At 28.3% G+C, this 23,333-nt stretch overlaps 2 protein-coding genes and 1 long non-coding RNA gene across 6 annotated transcripts; 2 read left to right on the top strand and 1 right to left on the bottom strand.

Annotated features, from left to right (window-relative positions):
• The first annotated feature begins 2,294 nt into the window (after positions 1–2,294).
• On the top strand, positions 2,295–13,382 carry LOC145192310 (mesoderm induction early response protein 1-like). Its single transcript, XM_090091360.1, has 11 exons — positions 2,295–2,420; positions 3,959–3,992; positions 4,149–4,270; positions 4,740–4,917; positions 9,571–9,653; positions 9,835–9,907; positions 10,171–10,227; positions 10,495–10,568; positions 10,765–10,888; positions 12,205–12,376; positions 12,488–13,382. The coding sequence occupies exons 1-11, from the start codon at positions 2,400–2,402 to the stop codon at positions 12,774–12,776; spliced, it is 1,227 nt and encodes a 408-aa protein (XP_089947486.1). The 5' UTR covers positions 2,295–2,399; the 3' UTR covers positions 12,777–13,382.
• Positions 13,366–21,923, top strand: LOC145192587 (alpha-1,3/1,6-mannosyltransferase ALG2-like). Of its 3 annotated transcripts, XM_090091354.1 has the most exons (6): positions 13,619–13,866; positions 13,970–14,145; positions 14,237–14,548; positions 14,625–14,890; positions 15,558–15,719; positions 21,609–21,923. In XM_090091354.1, the coding sequence occupies exons 2-6, from the start codon at positions 14,067–14,069 to the stop codon at positions 21,717–21,719; spliced, it is 930 nt and encodes a 309-aa protein (XP_089947480.1). In that variant the 5' UTR covers positions 13,619–13,866; positions 13,970–14,066; the 3' UTR covers positions 21,720–21,923. The 3 variants fall into 3 exon arrangements, 2 of the variants coding, with proteins under 2 accessions (XP_089947474.1, XP_089947480.1); XM_090091348.1 differs by having other exon boundaries at positions 13,366–14,145; XR_016453626.1 differs by lacking the exon at positions 21,609–21,923 and adding an exon at positions 16,150–16,490 and having other exon boundaries at positions 13,371–14,145; positions 15,558–15,978.
• LOC149894745 (uncharacterized) lies at positions 17,294–18,767 on the bottom strand. Of its 2 annotated transcripts, XR_016453635.1 has the most exons (4): positions 18,282–18,767; positions 18,097–18,163; positions 17,766–17,995; positions 17,294–17,684 (listed from the first exon to the last, which is right to left on the bottom strand). It is a non-coding gene; the product is annotated as an uncharacterized LOC149894745 (long non-coding RNA). The 2 variants fall into 2 exon arrangements; XR_016453634.1 differs by lacking the exon at positions 18,282–18,767 and having other exon boundaries at positions 18,097–18,268.
• Positions 21,924–23,333: the final 1,410 nt, after the last annotated feature.

Consider the following 23,333-nt stretch of genomic DNA (forward strand, 5'->3'; position numbering starts at 1 on the left):
TCACTTTATATTACTTAAAAGATACTGGATCTTTGGTAAATTTTAAAAGCAAAACAACTAAAATTTTAAGTACACGGAAGTTGTTGGTTTTATTATTAAATTTATTATTTTACGCGGAAGCTTTTAAATTTAAAAAAATTGTAAGAGTTTATACGCATGCGTACAAATTTATATAAGAAATTAACCGGCCCGTTTGCTGAGATCTCGGCAAAAAACAGTCCGGGCTAGCTTGTTTATTCATATAAACGCAAAATAAAATTAAGTTAAAATATTGATGACGTCGATATCTCGGTCAACGGGCTGGCTCGTTTGCCGAGCCAGCCCGCTTTCCATATAAACAGGCCCTAAGATTAAATAAGAAGAATGTTAAAACGTAGTAAAACCTTAAGAATTTCAACTTCTAAACTAAAATACAGCATCATGGGCAATAACTGAAGAAATTTTCATCTTGGTGAAAAAGTTTAAAACATAGACAGGTCAAGAATACTTGCTAGTAGATATAAGTATTGCAGAGGTGATGAATGTCATTTAGACAGGAAGGGATACTTGACTTACGATTTATATAACGTCTTCGTTTTAGAGTGGCAATTTTTGACCCTTTTTGCGGTATTAAATAAGTTACTTGTAATATTATTGTAGTATTAGCACATTTACAATTTGGTTGATAAACTCCTTTTAGCAACACAATTCCATATGCTATGATAGAGATTAATAGAGATGAAATGGGAGAAATATATATACTTTTGTACTTCTAAAGTGATGCTATAGAATTAGTTTTCTATGGTATCACACATGCAAAACAAACTCATCCGATTATCTTTTAAGCATTAAAGATTTCAATATATTGTTTAGATTTTAGAAGGTCACACTGACGAAATATTATATATTATATATTGTTTAGATTTTAGAAGGTCACACTGACGAAATATTTAGTTGCGCTTTCAACTATGAAGGAAGCACTATTCTGACTGGTAATTTTAAAATATTGATATCGGAGAATATATATCAGAGATTTATAATGATTAACAGATCAACAGAGATTACTTAGGAATTACGGTTCGCTAGTTCGCTAGTGTTTCAAAAAATGGCTTGAGCTTAAGTGGGTAATCTTAAAACTGAAAAACTAGTCGAAAATGATAAACAATTTTACTATTGCCACGATATACGCTTAACGGGCAAAAACACACTATCTAACTTAAGATAGCTAACTCAAAATCCAAGATGGATAAAACTGTATAAACCCTTAGTGTCATCAATAGAACTTAACGAATATTTTTTCTACACTTAATTTCTTTAAATAAAGTAGATTAAACTTATTGTTATTAACACACTTTTAAAAATTTTTCTTATCAAAGAAAAGACTTGGAAAGATTTTTTTTGGTTGAAACACTATCGATAAGGGACATTTTTCCATGCAATAGAAACCACAAAGATCTGCAAAAATAGATTTCTTGATAAGCCAATTTTTTCTCATTAATCATAATGCTCAATAACTTGTTAAGAAACTTGAAAGAATAAGAAAATGACCATCAGCCATAAATCAGCCTCGTTGCAAACTCCAGGGTGGCACAAAAAAAACTTGTTAAGAAATTTCCTCGTTAAAACAGTTGACATAAAGTTTAATGAGTTTTACAAACTCATTAAACTTTATATTTAAAAAATTATAAATTAGTAATATTTGAACAAATTTGTTCACGTTTCTATTTTTTTATTTTTTAACTTATCACTTTCTAAATAGATTTATTCCCAACAATCGTTTAAAAAGGCAAAAATCACATGTTACAGCAGGGTTAATAATTATAATGGGAACAAAGTACCTCACACCATTTTTAAGTTCTTTAAGGACGTCTTCTGTATTCACATACTTTATATAGTCTACTGTATTTTGAAATAACTATTTATGTAATCAGTGTTGAATTTATTTAGATTTATCTCCGCCGGAGCGGATTTAGGATACTTTAAGCAATTGAGGTAGGGTGATTATTCCATTAAAAGTTTTTATGCATTTTTACATCCTATCATACATTTTGACACACTGTATTTAAATGGTAAAGCAAAAGCCGACTTCTGAATCAATTTGTAAAAAATAAAAGTAATAGAAATCACGGTTTAAAATAATATTAAGCTTTCAAAAATAAGTTCGTGGGTAAAAAGAATCCAATCATTTGCTAAAAAAGAATCGCTGCTCTTAGTAATTGCTTTACTCTCCAAATCTTTCATATTCGTAATCTCTGAAACCAACCCAATAAACGTTTTCGCTTTTCCTCTAACTTAAAATTTAACTTTTAATTTTCATGCGCATGCGTGAATTCAAATAAGTGGAATAGTCATTTGTTTGTGCATCAACGATTTTGCATTTATTCAGTAAATTTAGCTGATATTATTTTGTTTTTCAATTTATGGAGGATCCAAATGAACAGGTATTAACTGTAATAAAAAAGTTATTTTTCTTTTTTTTATAGAGATTTGCATATTTTAAGTTTTAATGAGAGAAAATGCTAAATAAAAATGTATACTCAATTTTTAACAGTAAAAAATTTTTTTTTTTTAAATGTTTTCATCATAGTGAAACAGGAAAAGTACTTTTTAATCACGTGTTAATTATAACTATCTGTGTTTGGATGTGATTTTTAATATCATGTGACAATAATGTTTACGCCGCGCTTAGTTTCAAATGAAAACATGTATTACAGCGGCTCTTAATTTTACTGATTTTAAAATAATTTTCGTATTTTTTTCAAATGAAATGATGTACATAAGAGTACATAATATCACTTTTTTGTTCATTAGTTTTGTTGTCTTAAACTTTCTGTATAATCCCATTATTCCTAATAAATATTGATGTCTACATGCCTGTAAGTGTTCATAAGAGCATGTACCTGCTTACAATCATGCTATTTCCCTATTTTATGTTCGTTACATATTTATATAATAGCTATATTCTATAGGTGAATTAAAAACAAGAAAAAAAAATTGTATTTTTTTCTAAGTTCATTAAAATATTTTAATTTTTAAAGTTTCATTAACTTATGAAATTCTATTAAATTCTATGAGAAAAAAAAAAAAAAAAAAATTAAAAATAAGTAAACTGGTGTAGAAAAGAATAGAGAAAGTTGTGATCAACTAAAATCATCTAAAATAGAGAAAATTTCTGAAGCAACAAATGTACATTCATATCACTATTGTTTACAATCAATAGTAATATATATATATATATATATATATATATATATATATATATATATATATATATATATATATATATATATATATATATATATATATATATATATATATATATATATGATCATTCTTTATCTAAAAAACAAAACATCTGATAAGAAAATGGCAAGTACCTTAGAACATGGAGATTCATGCAATAAAACTATAATGCTTTCATTCCAGAACATAAAACAAATTTAACTACACTTACTTTGTGGTATCCTTCATTTATAGTGTCTTATTAGTAATTTCCATCCAATTTGTTAAATACATGTTCTCTAGAGGGTAGACTTGTGATTGCAATTGATGTGTATTTATAAAAGATATTTTAATGTAAAACATGCTATGCTCAAATTTTGTAAGCTAAATCAAGTTCTATTTCATTGATTATACTTATTTTACTTTTAAGTAAATTAAGTAGCTATTAGAAAGTAGCATATATTTATTTTTCTTTTTTAAAAGTTTTGGTATCTTAACCTTTATAATAAAACCTGAGTTTTTTATAATAAACTAGATAAAATAATCAATGTGTAAAAAAACTGTTTTAATGAAGAGTATTTACAAAAGACTTGGTTTTTGCATTCTTTCTGGTCCTTTAAATATTCTGGTAACTAAGCAATTATCTGCAAATGGTAAAACTTCAAATAAATTACACAAATTTTCTGTAATAATTTCTACTGTATGTTGTCTTTTTTTTCAAGAATCATTCAATGTTAATGGTCTATTTTTCATTCAGGATGAAGCAAACGCTAACTTGTCAAACTCTTCTGGTTTGTACTTAAATTTGTTTACATATAAACTTACATTTTAAACAATCAACTTTTTCATCATTGTTACAGTAATGCCTTTTTATTATTCAAACTGCACTTTTAAATCTGCTAAATCTTTATTTAAAGTAGCTAACTTTAACATGTTTGCTTCTTAAGATGATCAAGAGTTTGTGGTTACTGCTGAAATGATGATAGATGAGGATGACTATGAGGATACATTAGATGAGGAAGAAGAATTAGATGAAGGAGATGAGGATGAACTTGCTGATCTTCAAAAGGCTAGTATTTTTAAAACGTGAATTTTGTGAGACCATAACAATCAACGTAGCATGACATCTTCCTTAATTTATGTTCCTTAGATTATCATAAAACCTCAAACCCTTAATCACTTTTTAAATATTAAAAATTGTTTCAACCATGACACATAAGCCACACAGTGCATTAACTGCTTGATGTTTTTATAACACCTATAGAGAAAAAAAAACTTTGTAATTTTTTTTTCCTGTTACATTCATGAATTTAAAACCTATTTTATCTAATGTCCTGCAACTTTTTATGGGTTAATTTACATCGTAAATATTAACTGCAGTACATCTAAATGTGTTGATAACATTCCAAAATGTAAAATTCATAAAAAGTATTTTATATAAATGAAACTTTGTTTAAGTAGTAAAATCTTTAAAATTAACATTCATTAATTGAAATTTGTTTGAAGATTTGCTGAAATTTTATAATGGTTGTACTTAGGAAGGTGAAATGCCAATTGAAGACCTTTTAAGAATTTACTACAAAACAGACACCCCACAGGTTGGAAGTGCTTCTCAAATTGAAAGTGAATGTATAAAAGATGATACAAATTGTGATGTTTCTCAAATAAATGATGATGATTTTGATCCATTTGGAAACCAACGAATAACAAGAGGGTGTATGTATAGCTTTTTTTTTTTTTATTGAGTTTCGGTGTTTTTTTTACTAAAAATAATTTAAAGTGTTCATATTTACAATTAGTTTTCTTTCATGAAAAGATTAATTGTTTTAGGGAATTTATTTTATTAGGTGTATATATGCAAGTGCATAGTATCTACTCTATATGGTATATGCTAGTTTATCCTTGGCTTATACTCTTAGTATATACTCTATATACATTTTAAGTAGGGCCCTGCGAATCGCTTCAATTCAATTCGCGAATCAAATGTCGCTTCGATTCAAGATTCGATTCGAAAAAAATGATTCGAAATTTTCGAATCATTTTTTTATTTAAATTACTTTATGTTTTCATACAAACGGCGTTAAAAAGTTTTCAAAATATCAATATTTATGTTATCAGAAAATTCTGCGGTAGAGTAATTTTGGAACGTAAACATACTTTTCATTAAAATTAATTGTCGATTAGGGATTTAAACAGAGCGGAACGCAAATTAGTAACGCAAAAGTTAGGTTTTATTTTTTGAGTCGTTAATGTTTAACTTCGCTTTCACTAAAGTAATTTTAAATTCGATACTTTTTGTTTGTGCTAGATCAAGCTATTTTCGCATCAAGCTATAAAATGACTTCTAAAAAATTGGCAGTTAAAGAACTCTTTGAAAAAAAAAGGAGTATTCTGGCAATGCAAACAAGAAAATTGCAACAAAAAGTATTCTGTTCAGAAAACTGGAACTTTATCTCATCTATGGAACCATTTAAAATGTGACCATAAAAAACTACACGTAGAAGCAACAAAAAAGCGCACATCTGCTACTAAAAGAAAAAAGAATTCCGATAACACAATCGAGCAATCATCAAGTTCCTCGTTAAATTCGTATTTTATTCGACCTCCAATAGATAGAGTTATTAAAAAAAACTACGACCATGCAGTGCTTAGATTTGTAATTGAAGATGGAAGATCATTTGAGACAACTTCTGGATCTGGCTTTATTAATCTGTGCTCGGTGCTTACTCAAGGGCAATATCATCCACCACACCCGACCACTTTATCTCGAAATTTAGGTGACATGGTCGATGATTTATATATTAACTTCCAACAAAGTATAAAAAGCCAGTTAATCTCTAAACCTAGCATCACTTTTGATCACTTTAAAGCCAACAATGGCCATAACTTTCTTGTTTCTACTTGCCACTTTATTTCATCCTCTTGGGTTTTAGAATCATGCTGTTTATCAGTTGTAAATCTGGAAGTAATAAATGCTTGTCACAAAGCTACTTCCACTGAAGAAATTTTAAGAAATGTGCTGTCAAAATTTGACTTGACTTCAGATAATATTTTCCGAGCTACAACCGATACTACTCCTAGTATGCCATGCACACTTAAACTTCTTGGGATTGATTGGCTAGGTTGTTGTGCTCATAAACTCCAACTTTGTGTGAAATCAGCTATACACAACCAACCAATTCTTGTTACATTAATTAGCAAGGCTCATAAAATAGTAGGATTTTTTCACTCATCATCAGTTGGACAGGCAGCTCTCAAAAAGTATCAGATTTCTCAAGGAAAACCTGAGTCAAAGCCTCCAATGGATGTGGAAACGCGCTTTAACAGCACTTCTAATTTATTGGAATGGATTTTAAAAAAGTAATGGTTCTATAGAGATTGCTCTAGTTGAGTGTTCACAAAAAAAAACTGTATGAAAGTGCCACCGACTTGTCTAACTGAAACAAAAGTGCAATTATTAACAGTAGTCGCTCCTATTTTTAATGCAGTATCTGAAGCCACCACTATACTAAGTGCGGAAAAAAGCGTAAGCATTAGTTTAGTTTATCCGTGCATTACAACTTTGAAAAATTATCTTCGCTCGATGGATAAAAGAGGGATGGGTAAATTTGTTGACGATCTTATTACGCAGTTGGAAATGAGGTTTGATTTAAGTGAAGACGTTTTTCTTACCGCTACTTTCTTAGACCCTCGATTTAAATCAGAAATGCTTACTTTGGCAGAGAAACAAATGGTAAAATCTTTTCTAATGACATCTGAAAAAAAACACGATTTAAATATCACTATGATTCCCGCTGAAATTCAACTCGAAGTAGCAAATTTGTCATCTGAAGCAAATGGAATTTTTGATAAAATGTTTGAACATATCTCTAAAAATCGTACTCTACCAGAGAAAAGAACTTTAGATGAGCAATTAAATTTTGAAACTACTGCATACATCGAAGAGAAAACGTTGGGACGTTCAGATTGTTCTATTCTCTACTGGAAAAACAAACGTAACATTTTCCCTTTATTATCAAAAGTTGCAACTGATTTTCTTGCTGTTCAAGCTACAAATTGTTCGTCTGAAAGAGTTAACTCTGTGGGAGGAGGAGTGATCGACAGTAAACGCAATAGTCTTTCCGAACAAAATGCGGAACGGTTAATTTGGGCTAGAAGTAACAAAAAGAGTTTGTTCAAATAACATTCAAGTTTTGTAATATTTTGTATAGTATACATAAAAATAAAGATAAAAAACTTAAATTTCTTTCAATTAGTGATTCGATTCGTGATTCGATTCGATTCGCGAATCAAGACCTGCTTCGATTCGAGATTCGATTCAAAACTAAAAATGCCAATTCGCAGGGCCCTAGTTTTAAGTAATAGTGCATTAAAAGTAAAAGCTCAAATAGTTACTATATAATGATTTTTTTTACTACAAGTATGGTAAATAATATTGATGTGGCTTTACTGGAAGCCATGTGACTGCCTAAATTATAAATTGAAAATAATTAGTTATATTAATTGAACAACATGTTTTCTGAGAATATAAATGTTGTATAGCACACTATTGAAAAAAATGAGTTAGACCTGCTAATATTTAAGAGTTGTGAATTTAAAAAGTTGAAGGTAGGTGTCATTTTTTACTTTTATCCTTGTCTGTCCAATTGTTCATCTGTCACAAAGTAGGTATCCTCAGCAAATGCTCAGAATAGCTTTATCATATAATGATGTAAACTTGTAGGAGTGCATGAGTTTTGTCACAGGAAATTTTTTGATAATTAAATTGCTTGTTTTAAATGAGTTTGTGTGTAGTCGCTGTAAAATTAGAATGTAAACTTTTTGTTTTTGGATTCTACTCATTTCTATCAGAGTTATAACTGTTTTTGAAGTAAATAAGCATAACTTATTAATAAAGATTTTTCATCTCAAAATCACACTATTGATAGAAATCCTGCTAGAGAAATGTAAGAAATTTTTTTTTTTGTATTTTTAATAAAATTTGTACATATATATTACAAATAAGTAGATCGTAAAATCTACTTACCTTAATCTATTACAGACTACTCCATGCGTCTTTAGGCTCCCTTTACTTTATACTATGCTGGCATAATATCTTTATCTAAAACATCTATCTAATAACAGTTTAAGTTATGTTATCAATTTCTTAGTTTCATTTTCTTTTCATTATTTATTTCAAGTTCTTTATTTCATAACAACTATTCTCTCTGATAGGCTCTTTTTCTGATTGAAGTCCTGTTATTTACTCCTGTTGTTTACTATGCTTTGTCTTATGCTAACTTATATTCTATTATAATTCAGTACAATTGTGTTTGTTTATGCAGGAAAAGAAAAAGAGATGAAGACATTTAGAAGGTTAATATAACAATAACAAAAAAGTAGTGTCACATACAAATGTTAAGGGTTGAGAGAGACCTGGTAGAAAATTAGAAAACCATTGCTTGCCACTTGATTTGGTTTTTTTATAAAAATCTTCATAAAACCTAATCAAAATAAAGATAATAAATGTACAATTACTTTTTTGCAGCCATAACCCAGTTAACAGCTAAAAGGGTAGTTTTATTAGCTAATTAGGTACTAGTTAAATAGTTTGTGGTGTTCTTCATTTGCTGGCTCTTTTGTCATCTCTAATCCTTCCCAACGTTCTGCTTGTTATTATATTGGATTTTGGTGTGAGAGATCAACTTTATGTTCGTGTAATGTTAGTGACAATCCTAAGATTTATTTTATTATTTTTTTTTTATTATAAAAATTTAAGAATTTTTTTGTCTTTTGTAATTCAGTTTGATTGAAATACTGTCAAAATGAAATAAAGTAGTAAATGTTAAATAAAAAGTGAAAAATTGTTTTGTAGCTGTTTTTTATATTTTAATATAAAGGTATGAAAGATAAATCTACAATAAAAATAAAGACAAAAGAATCCTAAAATTTTATATATAAATTTTTTTAAATTTTAAACTCATCAAAATATTTTGTGTTGTATAGTAATAAAGTTTTTAAATTTTAGAATCATTTCATCTTACATGGTTTTTTTCATAGCCCTTTTAAGTACAAGTAAAATATAATAATTTTTTAAATTTCTAGAAATTTTTAATACATGATCAGAAAAAAAATTATTACATAATCAAAAATTATTATTACAAAATCAAAAATTTTAACTAAACAGTTCAAAGTATCAAGAAAACTATAAGACTGTGTGCTTAATGACATTTATATTATCAGGTGATTAGTAATATATTGCATTAGTTTATTAAAAAAATTCAAACTAACCTGATGAATTCTTTTCAATCTAGATGACAAAAATTGCATGACGTAGCTTCAAGTTTTTATATAGTGTTACGTTTTTTAACTCTACACTTTTTTTTATAGTAGCTGCAGTAAATTCACAATATTTTGATGAAGATTACTCTTCAGATGAAGAATATCAACCAACAGCAGAGGACTGGAAAAAGGTTTGATTTATGTTACATGACATAATCCAAAGTTAGGATATATGCATCATTTACAGATGATCCATTTCCTTTTTCTAGAACTACACAAATCAACCAATAAAATCAATCAATAAAATACTACTTATGTTATCAAATTTGTTCGATCATTAATTTTATGCTGGTTAATATTTGTTTATTATAGGAAATACAAATTGGGCCTGACCATCAAGCTGAAGTAAAACAGTTATTGTGCCCTTATAAAGACGGGGAAGAAAGTGAGAAAATATTTAACAACATAAATAACATAGAATAACTTTAAGACCAAAAAAGGTGCAGTTATCAAAGCAGTCTGTAAATTTGGAATACAGAAGCATAAATACATAAAAATGTTTTTATGATAACTTGTTATAATAGTCTGAGGGAACCTCAGGATATAGTTGGGGATAAATGTATTGAGGGTACTTATGCTACTATTATAAATCAACTTGTAAATTAGGTATTCAATTTCTTCTGGAAAAGAGTAATTGTCTGTTTTTAGCTGCAGAAAAAGATGATAAGCTGCTATGGAAACCGGATATTATAAGTGCACAAAAGCGTAAGTTTCATGTTTCACTAGAGAATTTTCAGTATTGAAGATCTTTTTGGGCTTTTTTCTAAATTGCAATAAACTTCTTTTAAACTTTAGTTGCAAAGATCTAATGTCACGTTGTGGTATTATATTATGATTTTGTGTTATGATGTCATATTATAATGTTAAAGATAATATTTTGCACTTGAAAATTTAAGTAAAAACATTTGGCTCTACTTAAACTGTTTTTAGCTTTTTTCTTTCTGTTTTTCAATCTAAAAAATTTGTTTTTAGTTCAAAGTTATTTAACTGTTGTTTACAAGCTTATGGAGCATGGTTATCAAGCCCCTGATCATGATGATGAACAGGTGTCATATGGTTTCTTTTGTATTGTCTTACATTTTTAAATTGATCAATATAGTTCAAAAATCTTTATATTTTTAAATACTGTATTGCAGAAGGAAATGAGTAGGAGAAAAATTAATCTAAGTGTTATTGTAGAAATAAGGACTTTAAGTTGTTTTGAAAAATTACTGATTCTCAAAAATATTTTTGTGCAATTAGGCTCTCTTTACACTGCTTCAAACAGGTGATGTAAACATTGCAATAAAGAAGCGCCAAGAACAAGAATGTCAATCACAGGATGTCAGTTTATGGTCAGAAGATGAGTGTCAAAATTTTGAACAAGGTTTTCACTTTGTTATTACTAATGTTTTTAAAATTTTAAATTTTCATACTTAAAAGAAACAAAAATGGAAGAATGCAAACATTGTAGGGTTAGGTAGGTCTATTTTTAGTTTAAAAAAATTTTTCTTATATAAATAGTGAACAGAAATAGAAAATTTATTGTTTATTGTTTGTATATTTTTACTCATATTTCAAACTATTATGTTATGTATATTTGATAAGTTCATGCATATGAGATTGAGTGGAAAAATTTTACAAATATTATTGAGAATAAAATGTTAAAGTGAATAGTGTTTAATATTCTGGATAGGTTTATGAAAGTTGTTGATTTCCAAAAGGAATGGCAGCTTTTAATTTATCTTAAAATCTTGTTTCTAAGATTTACAAAAAAAAAAAAAAACCTCAAATAAGTTAAATTTTTTGTTAAAGATTTACTTTTTCTTGATTACAACAACTTTGAATAGTTAAGAATTATTCATGTTTTAATCTCTTGAGGCATTCGATGATGGTTTTAATTCAACTTATATCTATTTTAAAGTTTTTAAAATCTGTAATGCTTACTGTTATAAGTCAGTAATAAAAAATAAAATCATCTGTGTGTATTTGTTTTTTTTTATTTAAGAAATCAGTCATTTTAAATAAGGAAAATAAAAGCAAAGGTGCATATAATGCTAATATATTTAATTAGAATAAGTATTTGTTGTAAATTCTTTTTTAATAATACATGTGAAAACTTTTGGCTAGAAATCGCTATCTATTTGTGCATCATTTTTATTCAAAGTTCTCTTTCTCATAGTAATTCAAAAGAAGCCTGGAGAACCATTAACATAAACACTGTAACTGAATTTTTCTAGATGTAAGGTTATGTTGTGCATTCAGTGGGTTATGATGGGTCTCCAGGCTTCACTTATGATTTTTTAATAATGAATATCAAATTAATTGTATTATTATTTACAATTAATGAAATAATTTTATGATAATCATATAATGCTGTTTCTGTATACTCTATTGGTTTCAATAGTTCTGACCCAGGACAGGTTTGAACATTTAATATGTGAGTCAAGCATACTTCTAAATAAATAAAGATTCATGTCAGCCATTTTAGGATTTTCCATTCCTTTCAAAACTGCTTCCCATCTAAAGTTATCAAAATCTTATTTCAAAGTTTGTTAGCTAGCTCAAGGTCTTTCCATAATGTTTCCTTAATGTTAATTCTTTAGATTCATATTTCAAAGAGATTTTCTAGTTTTCTGGATGGATATTGTGCCATTTGTCATTGTTTATATATTTGTTAATTATTTTATAATTTTGTTATAGGATTGCGTGTATTTGGTAAAGATTTTCGTCTTATTCAGCGTAATAAAGTACAGTCCAGGACAGTTGGTGAAATAGTACAGTTTTATTATCTTTGGAAGAAAACAGAACGCCATGATGCTTTTGTCACTCAGACAAAACTCGGTCGTAAAAAATATACAATACCAGGCATAGCGTAAGTTTTAAATTTTATGATTTTTTACAGAGTAGTACAAGTACTTTACTGTTTTAAGAACATTTAATATTTTCTAAACTGATTGTAAAACCGTTATTTATGTTGTTACAGAGATATGATGGGTCGGTTCATAGAGGAAAATGAAAGTCTATATTCTAGTCGGTCTGGAAGCCCAGTCTCTACAACTGAAAATAACACTAATAATCCTTTAATTAAAGAAGATATTGAACAGGAAATATTTAGATTCAAAGACTATACAAACAAAGGATCTTTGAACAACACCTGTAGTGCTCAGTATGGTGTTGAACGGACTGAACTTGAGCCACAAACACATATAAATGGTAATACTGAAATATGGAGGGTTTCTTCACATACACAACCTCTCTCTTCTGCAAACTAATAGAAAATAGTTTCCTGTATTGATTTTTTTTTTCCTCTTCTTTTTTTTTTTTTTTTTTTTTTTAATTTTAAATTTTTTACTGGACAACATAAGAGATTTTTAAAGTTTCTCCATGAGGAATTTTATTTAAAAAATTTATTTTACATTTTTGTTTTTCATTAGGAAATATGCTGCATAAAAAAAAAATGTGTAGTTCTTAATTTTTATACTTAGTTCTTTTCTTATATATATTATTTGTATCACCAATATTTATATGGTTTATCATTATTATAGTAAAGTATATTTATTTGATTTAGGCATTATTGTTGTGGTTTTTTTAAGACTTTTATCTGCTTTAATTCTAACTATCAGAATTTTGTAAAAATTAATTTTTCAAACTTTTTTTTCTCTTAATGTCTTTCAGCACATTTCACTGTTTTTTGTTTTGTTTTTTTAAATCTTTTTTTCAGACATGCTTCTCTGATTGATGCTTGTGATGTATTATGTTTCATCATGAAATGAAAATTGATTATAAATGTTTATTATCAAAATATTAAATTTACTGTGAATATTTTTCTCACAATGTTATTTTTGTGCTTATGTTCGTATTGTTTTTGCAAAAAGAAATAACTGAAAAATATTAAAAATTTTTTTCATTTCCAAATAAAACATCAAAAAGGGAAAAAATAAATTTTTTAGAAAGAGTGGAATTTTGATAAAATTTGAAAGAATTTTAAGTGATGAAAAACAAATACAAGTACAAATAAAACTTTATTGCATATATATACACCTTAGTCTTAGAATTTAATATTGCAATAAGTTTTAGGCATCATGCAATCTTTGTTTTTCTAATTGACATGCTTTAAATTAAAAATTTTTCCTAGAAAATCCTCAAAAAGTTTATATATTCATCTTTTTGCTAACTTGGGCATGGTAATAGTTGCATTTGTCCATCCAGACCTTGGTATTGGTGGTGCAGAAAGATTAGTATGTGATGCTGCTTTGGCTCTTAAAAGCAAAGGTCACATTGTACAGATATTTACATCACATCACAACCCAAAGCATTGTTTCACTGAAACTATTGATGGAACCCTTTCTATTAAAGCGATAGGTGATTGGTTACCTAGGCAAACTCTAGGAAGATTTTATGCTTTCTGGGCTTATGTTCGAATGATTTATGTTGCTCTTTTCTTAACATGTTTTTCTGATTATAGACCTGATGTAATTATATCCGACCAAATATCAGCATGCATTCCGATTCTGAATTTAAACCAAAAAGCGCGTGTTATATTTTATTGTCATTATCCAGATATGCTGTTGACAAAACGAGACACATTACTAAAAAAATTGTATAGAGCTCCAATTGATTGGTTAGAGGAATTCACTACAGGTAGATGCCCATGTTTATTTTACAAATCGGATTTTAAAGTTTGAAAAACATGTTAAAGTTTAATCAATTTTTTTTGTTCTTTATTTTTTAGGTCTTGCTGATATAATCTTAGTAAACAGTAACTTCACATCAGAAACTTTTCATCGTTCATTCACAACATTGTTCAGTTGCCAACCCAGAGTGCTTTATCCTAGCTTAAATTTTGGTTCTTTTAATTTGATTGATAATGCAAAACGAACAGAACTTATAAATGGCTATTTGCCTCCTGGGAAGGAGTTTGTTTTTCTCAGTATCAATCGTTATGAACGTAAGAAAAATCTTGCACTTTGTATAAATGCACTGAAAGAGTTGAAAAAGTTATGTCTGATGAAAACATGGAAAAAGGTGCACCTTATTATTGCAGGTAAAATCTAATCTTGCATTGAATATTAATCTTGGGAACAGTTTCAAGTTACACTAAGTGTTTGTTGTTATACTAGGGGGTTACGATGAAAGAGTAAGCGAGAATAAAGAGCATTATGTAGAATTACATGAGCTTGCAATATCATCTGGTGTAAGTGAGAACATATCATTTATGCGTTCAATTACTGATGAACAAAAAGTTGCTCTTTTACAGTCAGCTACATGTCTTATTTATACGCCTAGTAATGAACATTTTGGTATTGTACCTATTGAAGCCATGTATATGAAGTGCCCTGTAGTTGCTTGTAACAGTGGTGGACCAAAGGAGACTATACTGCATAAGGTAATTTTTAAGTGTTTTTTTTATAATCACATTTAAGTATGTTGACTTCTTTCTTTATACAACATGTATGAAAAAGTGTATACTGTATAAGTGTTTTCCTGGTTACTGCATAGTTACTGCATAATGTATAAGTACCTGTACTTAAGTATGTTTTGATTTAATGGATGATTGCTCTGCTAAGTATTATTTTTTAGTGTTTACAAATACTAAAAAAAACTCCCATTTAAATTTTCTAATTTCTAACGTGTGTTATAGCAATAATTTTTTTTTTTTTCTTAAATCAATGGTAAATACTTCTTTTCATCAAGTAGTTTATCTTGAATATGTATTTTTCCTCGTAGTTAAGTTAAATAATTTAGTAATTAAATTATTTGAAATCAAAATATCTAATGACCACTGATACTTATCTTACATTTTCTAATATATCTACATTTTCTTTTAAAATATATAGTCTTATCCTTCTATCTATTCCCTTTTTTAGTTCATTTTCAAATTTATGATAGTGATTGAATTCTTAAAAAAAATTGATTCTTAAAAAAAAAGATTCTTGAACGTAAAATCTTAAAAAATGCATGCGAAAAATAAAAATAAATGCTTTGTTTTTGAATTTCTTTTTCTAGAATTTTTAAAAATATTAACAAAAATTTAAAGTTTTTTTTAAAATCAGGTTACTGGGTATTTATGTGAACCAAAACCTGAGCAGTTTGCTGATTCACTTATGGCATTTATTAATAACGAAAAGATCACATCCACAATGGGAGAAAACGGCCACGATAGAGTAATGAAGAATTTTTCGTTTGACGCTTTTACTTTGAAACTAGATGGATTGGTAAGTTCCGAGTTTAATTTTTATTGTTTCGTTTAAATCACTTTAACGTTTAATCTTTTTCTAACTCGATAAAATTTATAAAACATTCTTTATGATTTGTGTGGCTTGGGAAAAGAATGTTAACGCTTATTCTGCGTAGATTACATGGTAATAAAAAAATTTTCTTAAGCCTCTTCAGGCGGCATAGGTACCTACATTTCTTTTTATTAATTTTTCACTACAGTTGTAGTATTTCTCTACACTGTTAAAAAAATATCGCGTTTTCTACGGAAAACTTCCGGCAGCTACGATGACAAAACTTCCCGTTATTTTACGGAAAAACCCATCACATGTAAACGGAAATTCTGTAAATAAACGGATATTTCCGTTTAAATACAATGGGTTTTTTCCGTTTATTTCCGTTAAATAACGGGAGGTTTTGTCATCGTAGCTGCCGGAAATTTTCCGCATATAAACTGAAATTTCCGTTGAAAATCAATGCGTTTTCCCCGTTAAACAACAGAAAGGTTGTGGCAACTCAACTGCCGTATAGTTTTCGTAAATGAAAGGAATGTTGTTCATATGAAAATTTAAAAAGTGAACATTTTAAATGTAAAATAGATTGAATGTTATCGAAAATATTATCTAAAACAAATCATTTTTGATTTACAATAAAATATTAAATTTTCCGTGATTAAATAATCAATTTGTAAATAAACAACTTCAAATAAAAAAAAAAAAAAATAGTTAATAAAGTATTAGTACATAATAATATAATTATATTACATAATCCTATATAAATTTACAGTGGGGTGCAAAAAAAAAGCCACACTCAATTTTTTAATAAAAAAAAAGCAATAAAAAATGTCTCAAACTCATATAATAAAAGTGATATAAGACAATTTTGATAGAAATGCTTTTGACATTATTCTATATTGCATATAATAAAAAGAAATTAGGATTTGTGAAGTATTTTTCAAGTTTTAGTTGTATAAGTACTTAATTGGCCACGCTTTGTTTTTTATGACTTCTGCGCATCTAGAAGGCATACTATCTACATGCCTTTTTAATAAGTCATTTGGCAAAGCATTCCAACCAACAAGAAGAGTTTGGAACAGTTTATCTTCATTTGTTGCCCTACGATCTTTCAACTTTTTATCCAATATAGACTATAGGTTTTTAATTGGATTTAAATCAGGAGACTGTGCTGGCCAAGACATAACTGGTATCAATTTAGATTCTAGATATCTCTTATTCAACCGTGCTGTATGTTTGGGATCGTTATCCTGTTGAAAGATGTAGTCACCATTAGGAAAAAATTCTTTTATACTTGGTCCAAGTTGATTAACTAAGATTTTGTGATACAAATGCTGGTCCATGGTGTCTTTCACCCGGTAAAGTTGTCCAACTTTGTGTGCACTAAAACAACCCCACACATTGACCTTTTTGTCATGTTTAATGGTTGCGTTTCATGTTTGGGGGTTGAATTTTCCCCAATTAATTTCCAACAGTGAGGTCGACCATTATAAAACAAGATGAAAGGAGACCCGTCGCTCCAAATAACTTTAGCCTATTGTTCACATGTCTAATCTTTGTGCTCAATGCACCACTTTAATCTTTTTTTGCGATTGATTTCACTAACAAATGGTTTTTTTATTTGCTTTCCAGAAAAAAATTCACCTGATACTTTTATTCGATGAGATATTATCCACTTTGAGATATTAGTAAGGTTCAAATCTAGTTTTATCTCACTACATGTGATTTTACAATCTTTTTTGACAACATTAAGAATGTAGCGATCTTCCTTTTTTGAAGTTTTAGGTTTTCTCCCTGATCCAATAGAGCTTTCAGTTGTACCATTTTGTTTATATTTCTTCACCAATCTGCTAATAGTGGAGTTTAAAACGCTCTACATAGCTTCTATGAGACTCTCCTTGGTCAGCAGCTTCAATAATTCGTCCAATTTCTATATCCGTTTGCTGTTTTCTAAAATATTAAATGTGCCCATATTATTCTGTATCTCTAATGATTTTTGTTATATAAATATTAGTTTATATATATGCATACCTCTTCTTTCCTGAATTTTTCACTGCCACATCCAATTTTTTTTGTTTTGCTTGATTATACAATTTATACTTGAAATCAAGAAAAAATATCAGTGTGGCTTTTTTTTGCACCCCACAGTACATAAAAATTTATTTTTATCTAATATATATATATTAGTTTCGTAAAATATAAATAAATCAACTCAAATGCAAAAAAATATAGTATTTCCTTTCTTATCCATTTCGAATCAACTAAAAATAAAAATGCATAAGTTTTTGAGTAAGGAAACATTTTAATATTTAATAAAGTAATAAATTTAAAAAAAAACTCATTGTGTGCAATGATTGATTACTTTAAAGTTGTTACTCTATATGACTGATTTAGCGAAGGCCAATTTTTTACCATTGTTGGTGCCAGTACTAAATTAGATTTAAATTAAAATTAGAAAATTAGATTTTTTTATATTATTAAGTAAATAAAAATCTTTAGAACTTCTTTGAAATCAAATTCTAATAATCAATTACTAAATTTACCAACCAAATAATACGATGATTTTTTGAGCAGCAGATAAATTAAGAAAAAGTTTAAAACTCTATTTTAACTCTAATAACAATTATTCATTCTAATAAACATTTTAACAATCTAAATGTTCTTTTCTAATCTTTAATAAAAATTTATTTTGATTTATTATAAAACCATTTAAAAAATAAAATTTTAAATTTTTTATACTAAGTTATTTTACTTATTTTATATACCATTGTTATATATTATAATATAATGAAAAATGAATATTTTATAACAGAAAATTAATAACTTTAACCCATCTGGTCCTAAATCATCGCTAAAAAAAAAACTAAATTTATGAAATAACATTTCATTATTCTAAGAATGTTTGAAAATTAACTTTTTCTTGCTTAAGCTAAAAATTGTTACAAAACCACTATATCTCTCTTTATTACTAATATTTTTGCTAAACACAAAATAATTAAAAATAATTAATTTAATATCCCTGGAGTTGATAATACATCAGTATATATATATATATATATATATATATATATATATATATATATATATATATATATATATATATATATATATATATATATATATATATATATATATATATATATATATATTTTTAAAAAATATAATAATATTATATATTAATTTATATAATATTTATATAAATTAATATATAATATTATTATATTTTATAAAAAGTTATGTTATAAATATTATATCTAGAATGAAATCCAACTTTTGATAAAAGCATTACAAATTTTTCAGTAAATAATCGAAGAAGAAGAAGATGCAATTGTCAACTTTTATAAATATTTCTATTTCTTTTTGAAGCTAAATGTGTACCCAAATATAAGTTTGAAAAATCATCACTTATGGCGGTTTAACATGTTGATTATAACTGCAGTTATTAATACAACGGAAACTTCCGTATTTGAAAATTTGGCCGCAGATACGGAAAATTTCCGTACATAATGTATCTGTACATCCCATACATGGATATACGGATACTTTCCGTGCAAGTAACAGAATATTTTTCCGTTTTTTAACGGAAATTTTTAACAGTGTATGAAAGTTTTGTTAAAACATTTAGTTGATGTTTTATGCAAGGTTTCATGTATTTAGAACCACCCTATATAATTTTCAATGTCTGAAAAAGACATACAGAAAAAAATGTGGAGTATTGATATGATTTTGCGTCCATTTGTTTCTCAAGCGATACGGTGTTTGTTGTTTTTTGTGCCATTACATAAATGTTTGAGGTCTTATATCAATACCTTTTTGTTTTTCAAGTGGAGGAATTCCTTTTTGAAAAATCGGGGAAGTACAAATATTTTAACTCCAACAGAAACGGTATTTCAATGCGTCGAAGTTTTAGTATTTTTGGATTTTTCGAACAATACGCATCAAAGATTTACCTAAATGCCTAATTATATTTGAATTACCTTAAGCTTTATAAATAATGTGAAGTGTGATAATGAAGCTGGTCCCAGTTCTAGCTGTACACAAAGGACCCGAGGTGTTAGGTAAGTTTTATATTGGTAAAACTACGTAATAGAATAAGCTATAATTTGTTAACAAATTAAATAATTTATGACTTACTTCGGATGAAATAAGAAAAATGTTTGAAGAATCTGAGTCTGAAAATGATGAAGATCCCTATCTTGCATTTGATGATGAAAATTATGTGCCACTAGCGGATGTTTCGGTTGAAGATTCCGACATTTAACCAAAGCTCATAATTAAGGAAGAAAACGAGTATGATTCAGAGGAAGTTAATGATAGTGAACCAAAAAACTTGGTCGCCAATTTGACTGCTTAAGATAGAACGGAATATGCAGTTCTGCACTGGCAAATGCATAAATCCAAATATAATATGACGAAAAGGTGGTTCTGTAGCTAAACCTTGTCTATACTTTCCGAGAGAACTTTTTTTTGCGTTAGATCAATAGAAAAGCTAATTTCAGCTAAAAGACCACCGAAAAATATTTTCAGCCATTTACTGAAACTGAATTAGATGGATTTTTCGGATTTCTTATCGCTTCTGATGTACATAAAAACAACAAAGAAAATTTGGGAGATATGTGGAAAGTTGATGCTTAGCCACCCACACGTGCAGCAATGCCCTGTGATCGATTCAAGCTTTAGCTTAGGTTCTTTCGTTTTGATAATGAAAATATACAAGCAGAACATGCGCAAATAGATCAAGCTGTACCAATTCGTGATATATGGATAATTCTCAACAACAATTTTGAAAGAGCTTACAAGCCTTAGGAATGCATCACTGTTGACGAACAACTATTCCCTTTTAGAGGTAATACTAAATTCACGCAACATGTAAGTCAGTCAAATTTGGGATAAAAATATTTGGGCCCTAGACAAGTAAATATTTATGAAAGAGCTGTGTTAGAACTGGTAAGTTTGCATAAAGTTTGTGGAAGAAACTTAACCGACAATTTTTTCAAAACAATTGAGTTAAAAAGGTCCATCCACTCTACAAACTTTACATACAATAAAGAAGCAGCAGTTTGCTCATGTGCCAAAGAAAAACATATTGTTAATATTTCTTTCTCTACGCACATAAATGGCCAAAATTGATAAGTCGATGGCAGGTAAATCGGAGATAATCAAGTGCCACAATATTCTAAAAGTGGAATCGATCTAATAGGCAAAATGCTAGGAAAGTATACAGTCGATACGAACGTTACGCTGGCCTCTACTATTGTTTTACAATATGATTTACGTCACTGGATTGGCATCATATCATCGACAGAGAGCATAATCCACAATTTAGCACCGAAGATCAGCGAAGAAAATTTCTGAAATATCTTGCTACTCAATTATGTTTATCTACCATTGAAAGTCGCAGTCAGAATCGAATGATGAGAAACCATTTTCTTCGAAGTGCAATAGAAATGTTGTTTGGCTGTCGTATTTTCAAAGCTCTTGAAGGAAAGCCCAAAATACCAGTACCACATGGTAGACTTGAAGCTTCATCTGTTGTTTGTAATTGTTACATTTACAGAGACATGAAGCGAAAACAACGAAAAATTAGGAAGTGCTGCACCAATTATATGCAACCTGTTTGTAATAAAGATTCGATTGCAACGACGACATGTTTTTTTTGCAATAAAAATAAATAAAAGAATGTACACAGTTTACCTGTTATAATATTTTCTACATAAAATTATATTATTACATTACGTATATTATAGTTGTACCTATGCCGCCGTTTATAGGTGTTAAGCGCACTGATAAAGAATAGCAAAAGTAATAACAAATAGCATCCCTTTTGATTGACTAATATTTGATATCAAACATATAAGGCTTTTTTTTTTTTAGGTAAAAGAGTTGTGCGAGAAAAAGTTGGAAAGGAATTACGAATCCTGGAAAGTGGTTTTATTTATCCTTTTTTTATCTATGCTATGCTCACTTCGTTGGATATTTTTTTAGCATATAGGATAACATGGCATAGATATCCACTATACTAATCTCGCTTCCTCAGTTATATTATTAGCATATTGGGTAATATGGTGCAGTTATCGACTAGGGAGATTTAGAAAATTATTTTGAATTATTTTTTTATAGTTATTTGCCATTAATTTTAATTTAAAGTATTTGCTTTTACTTATTTATATAAAAAGAACTCATTGTTTTGCATTTTCTTTTTTGTTGAATATTACATGATAAATGCAACAACTTTTAAAAAGTGGTGTCCTCACAAGCCAAAAAAGCAGAAAAAAGGGTTGAAAAATTACAGGATTTATTCATTTTTCGTTGAAAGAAATCTGGAAAAAAAATTTTTATTTATTGCCGATATATTCTGACTTTGGCTTTTTTCTATATTTTCTATGTTAAGGGCATATGATACAAATAGGACTTTATTATGATAAATATACAACTTCTGCATTTTAATTATAACTCAAACAAAAGTTCTTGTTGTAATATCCAGCATCCATTAAAACGGCAAAAAGTTTCAGGTTTACAAAGTTTAAGTTGGATTTGATAGACTTTGTTCATAACGAGGCTAGAAAAATGTATTAAGCAACAAAAGGTGAAAAGCTTGTTTTTACGAGAAAATATATAAATTAAACATTTTGTGGAAACTATGTTCTTACTATGCATACTTAAATACATTTCACTTTTTAAGTTCTAATTCAGTTGCTTATCCCTCTCCCATTCCTATTTATTGCAGATTATATAAAATCATCTGAAACTAAGGTTGTTTCCATTTTCATTTTTAAACCGATGGAAAGCGCTCAAGTGTACGCCTCAGTATTTGATTTTTCTAACTATTCCTTCTATTTTGTAGCTACACTATTTTATTGAAACAATGGTCCAGGTTTTTACTAACGCAACGTCAAAATTGTAAAAAGACATGAAGTCCTGCACAAACTGATGTATCAAGGTCAGACCTTGAAAATGCTAGACCGCAGGAATACTTAATTAGCTCAAGGACGTATTAATAGATGGACGTTCAACGCATTGCTTCATAAAAAAGATATGCGTGTTACGCTTTGTTTAGATAACAAAAGCGAAACAATAGGTGATAATTGCGAAACCGGGGAGTATTTTTATTTTTTTCGACGTCGGAAAAAGATGGTCTCGACTATCCAATAAAAATATTTTTAAAAGTATTTTACTGAGCATCGATACATAAAATGAGTATGACAGAAAACTTTGCTATTAATCAAGATTATTCTTTTTTGCTTGAAAATATTGATAGCCAAATTGAATTAGTTATGGATGATTTTATTGAGATAGATCTTGAAGAGTTGGCGGAATTGTTATCAGAGGATTTTGAATTGGAGCTCATACCACCAGCAATTCCTACAGAGAAGCTGATTGCAGAAGAAACCAAAATGCTGAAAAAAACAGAAAAACGCTTAATAACTAAATTTACCTGTCTGAAATGTTACAATAAATATCTTAGAGAATCGAATTTTAAAAAGCATGAAAAGAAATGTTACATTGCCACTAAAGGTGTGCTTATACTCACATGTTGTGGAGCTTAACGCCTAAACGGGTGCTAATTTATATTTGCAAATACTCCCAGATTATGAAAAT

The sequence above is a fragment of the Hydra viridissima genome, unplaced genomic scaffold, assembly GCF_058129835.1.
Source record: "Hydra viridissima isolate aposymbiotic clone 2 unplaced genomic scaffold, HvirCarnegie_v1 scaffold_1, whole genome shotgun sequence".
Lineage (NCBI taxonomy): Eukaryota > Metazoa > Cnidaria > Hydrozoa > Anthoathecata > Hydridae > Hydra > Hydra viridissima.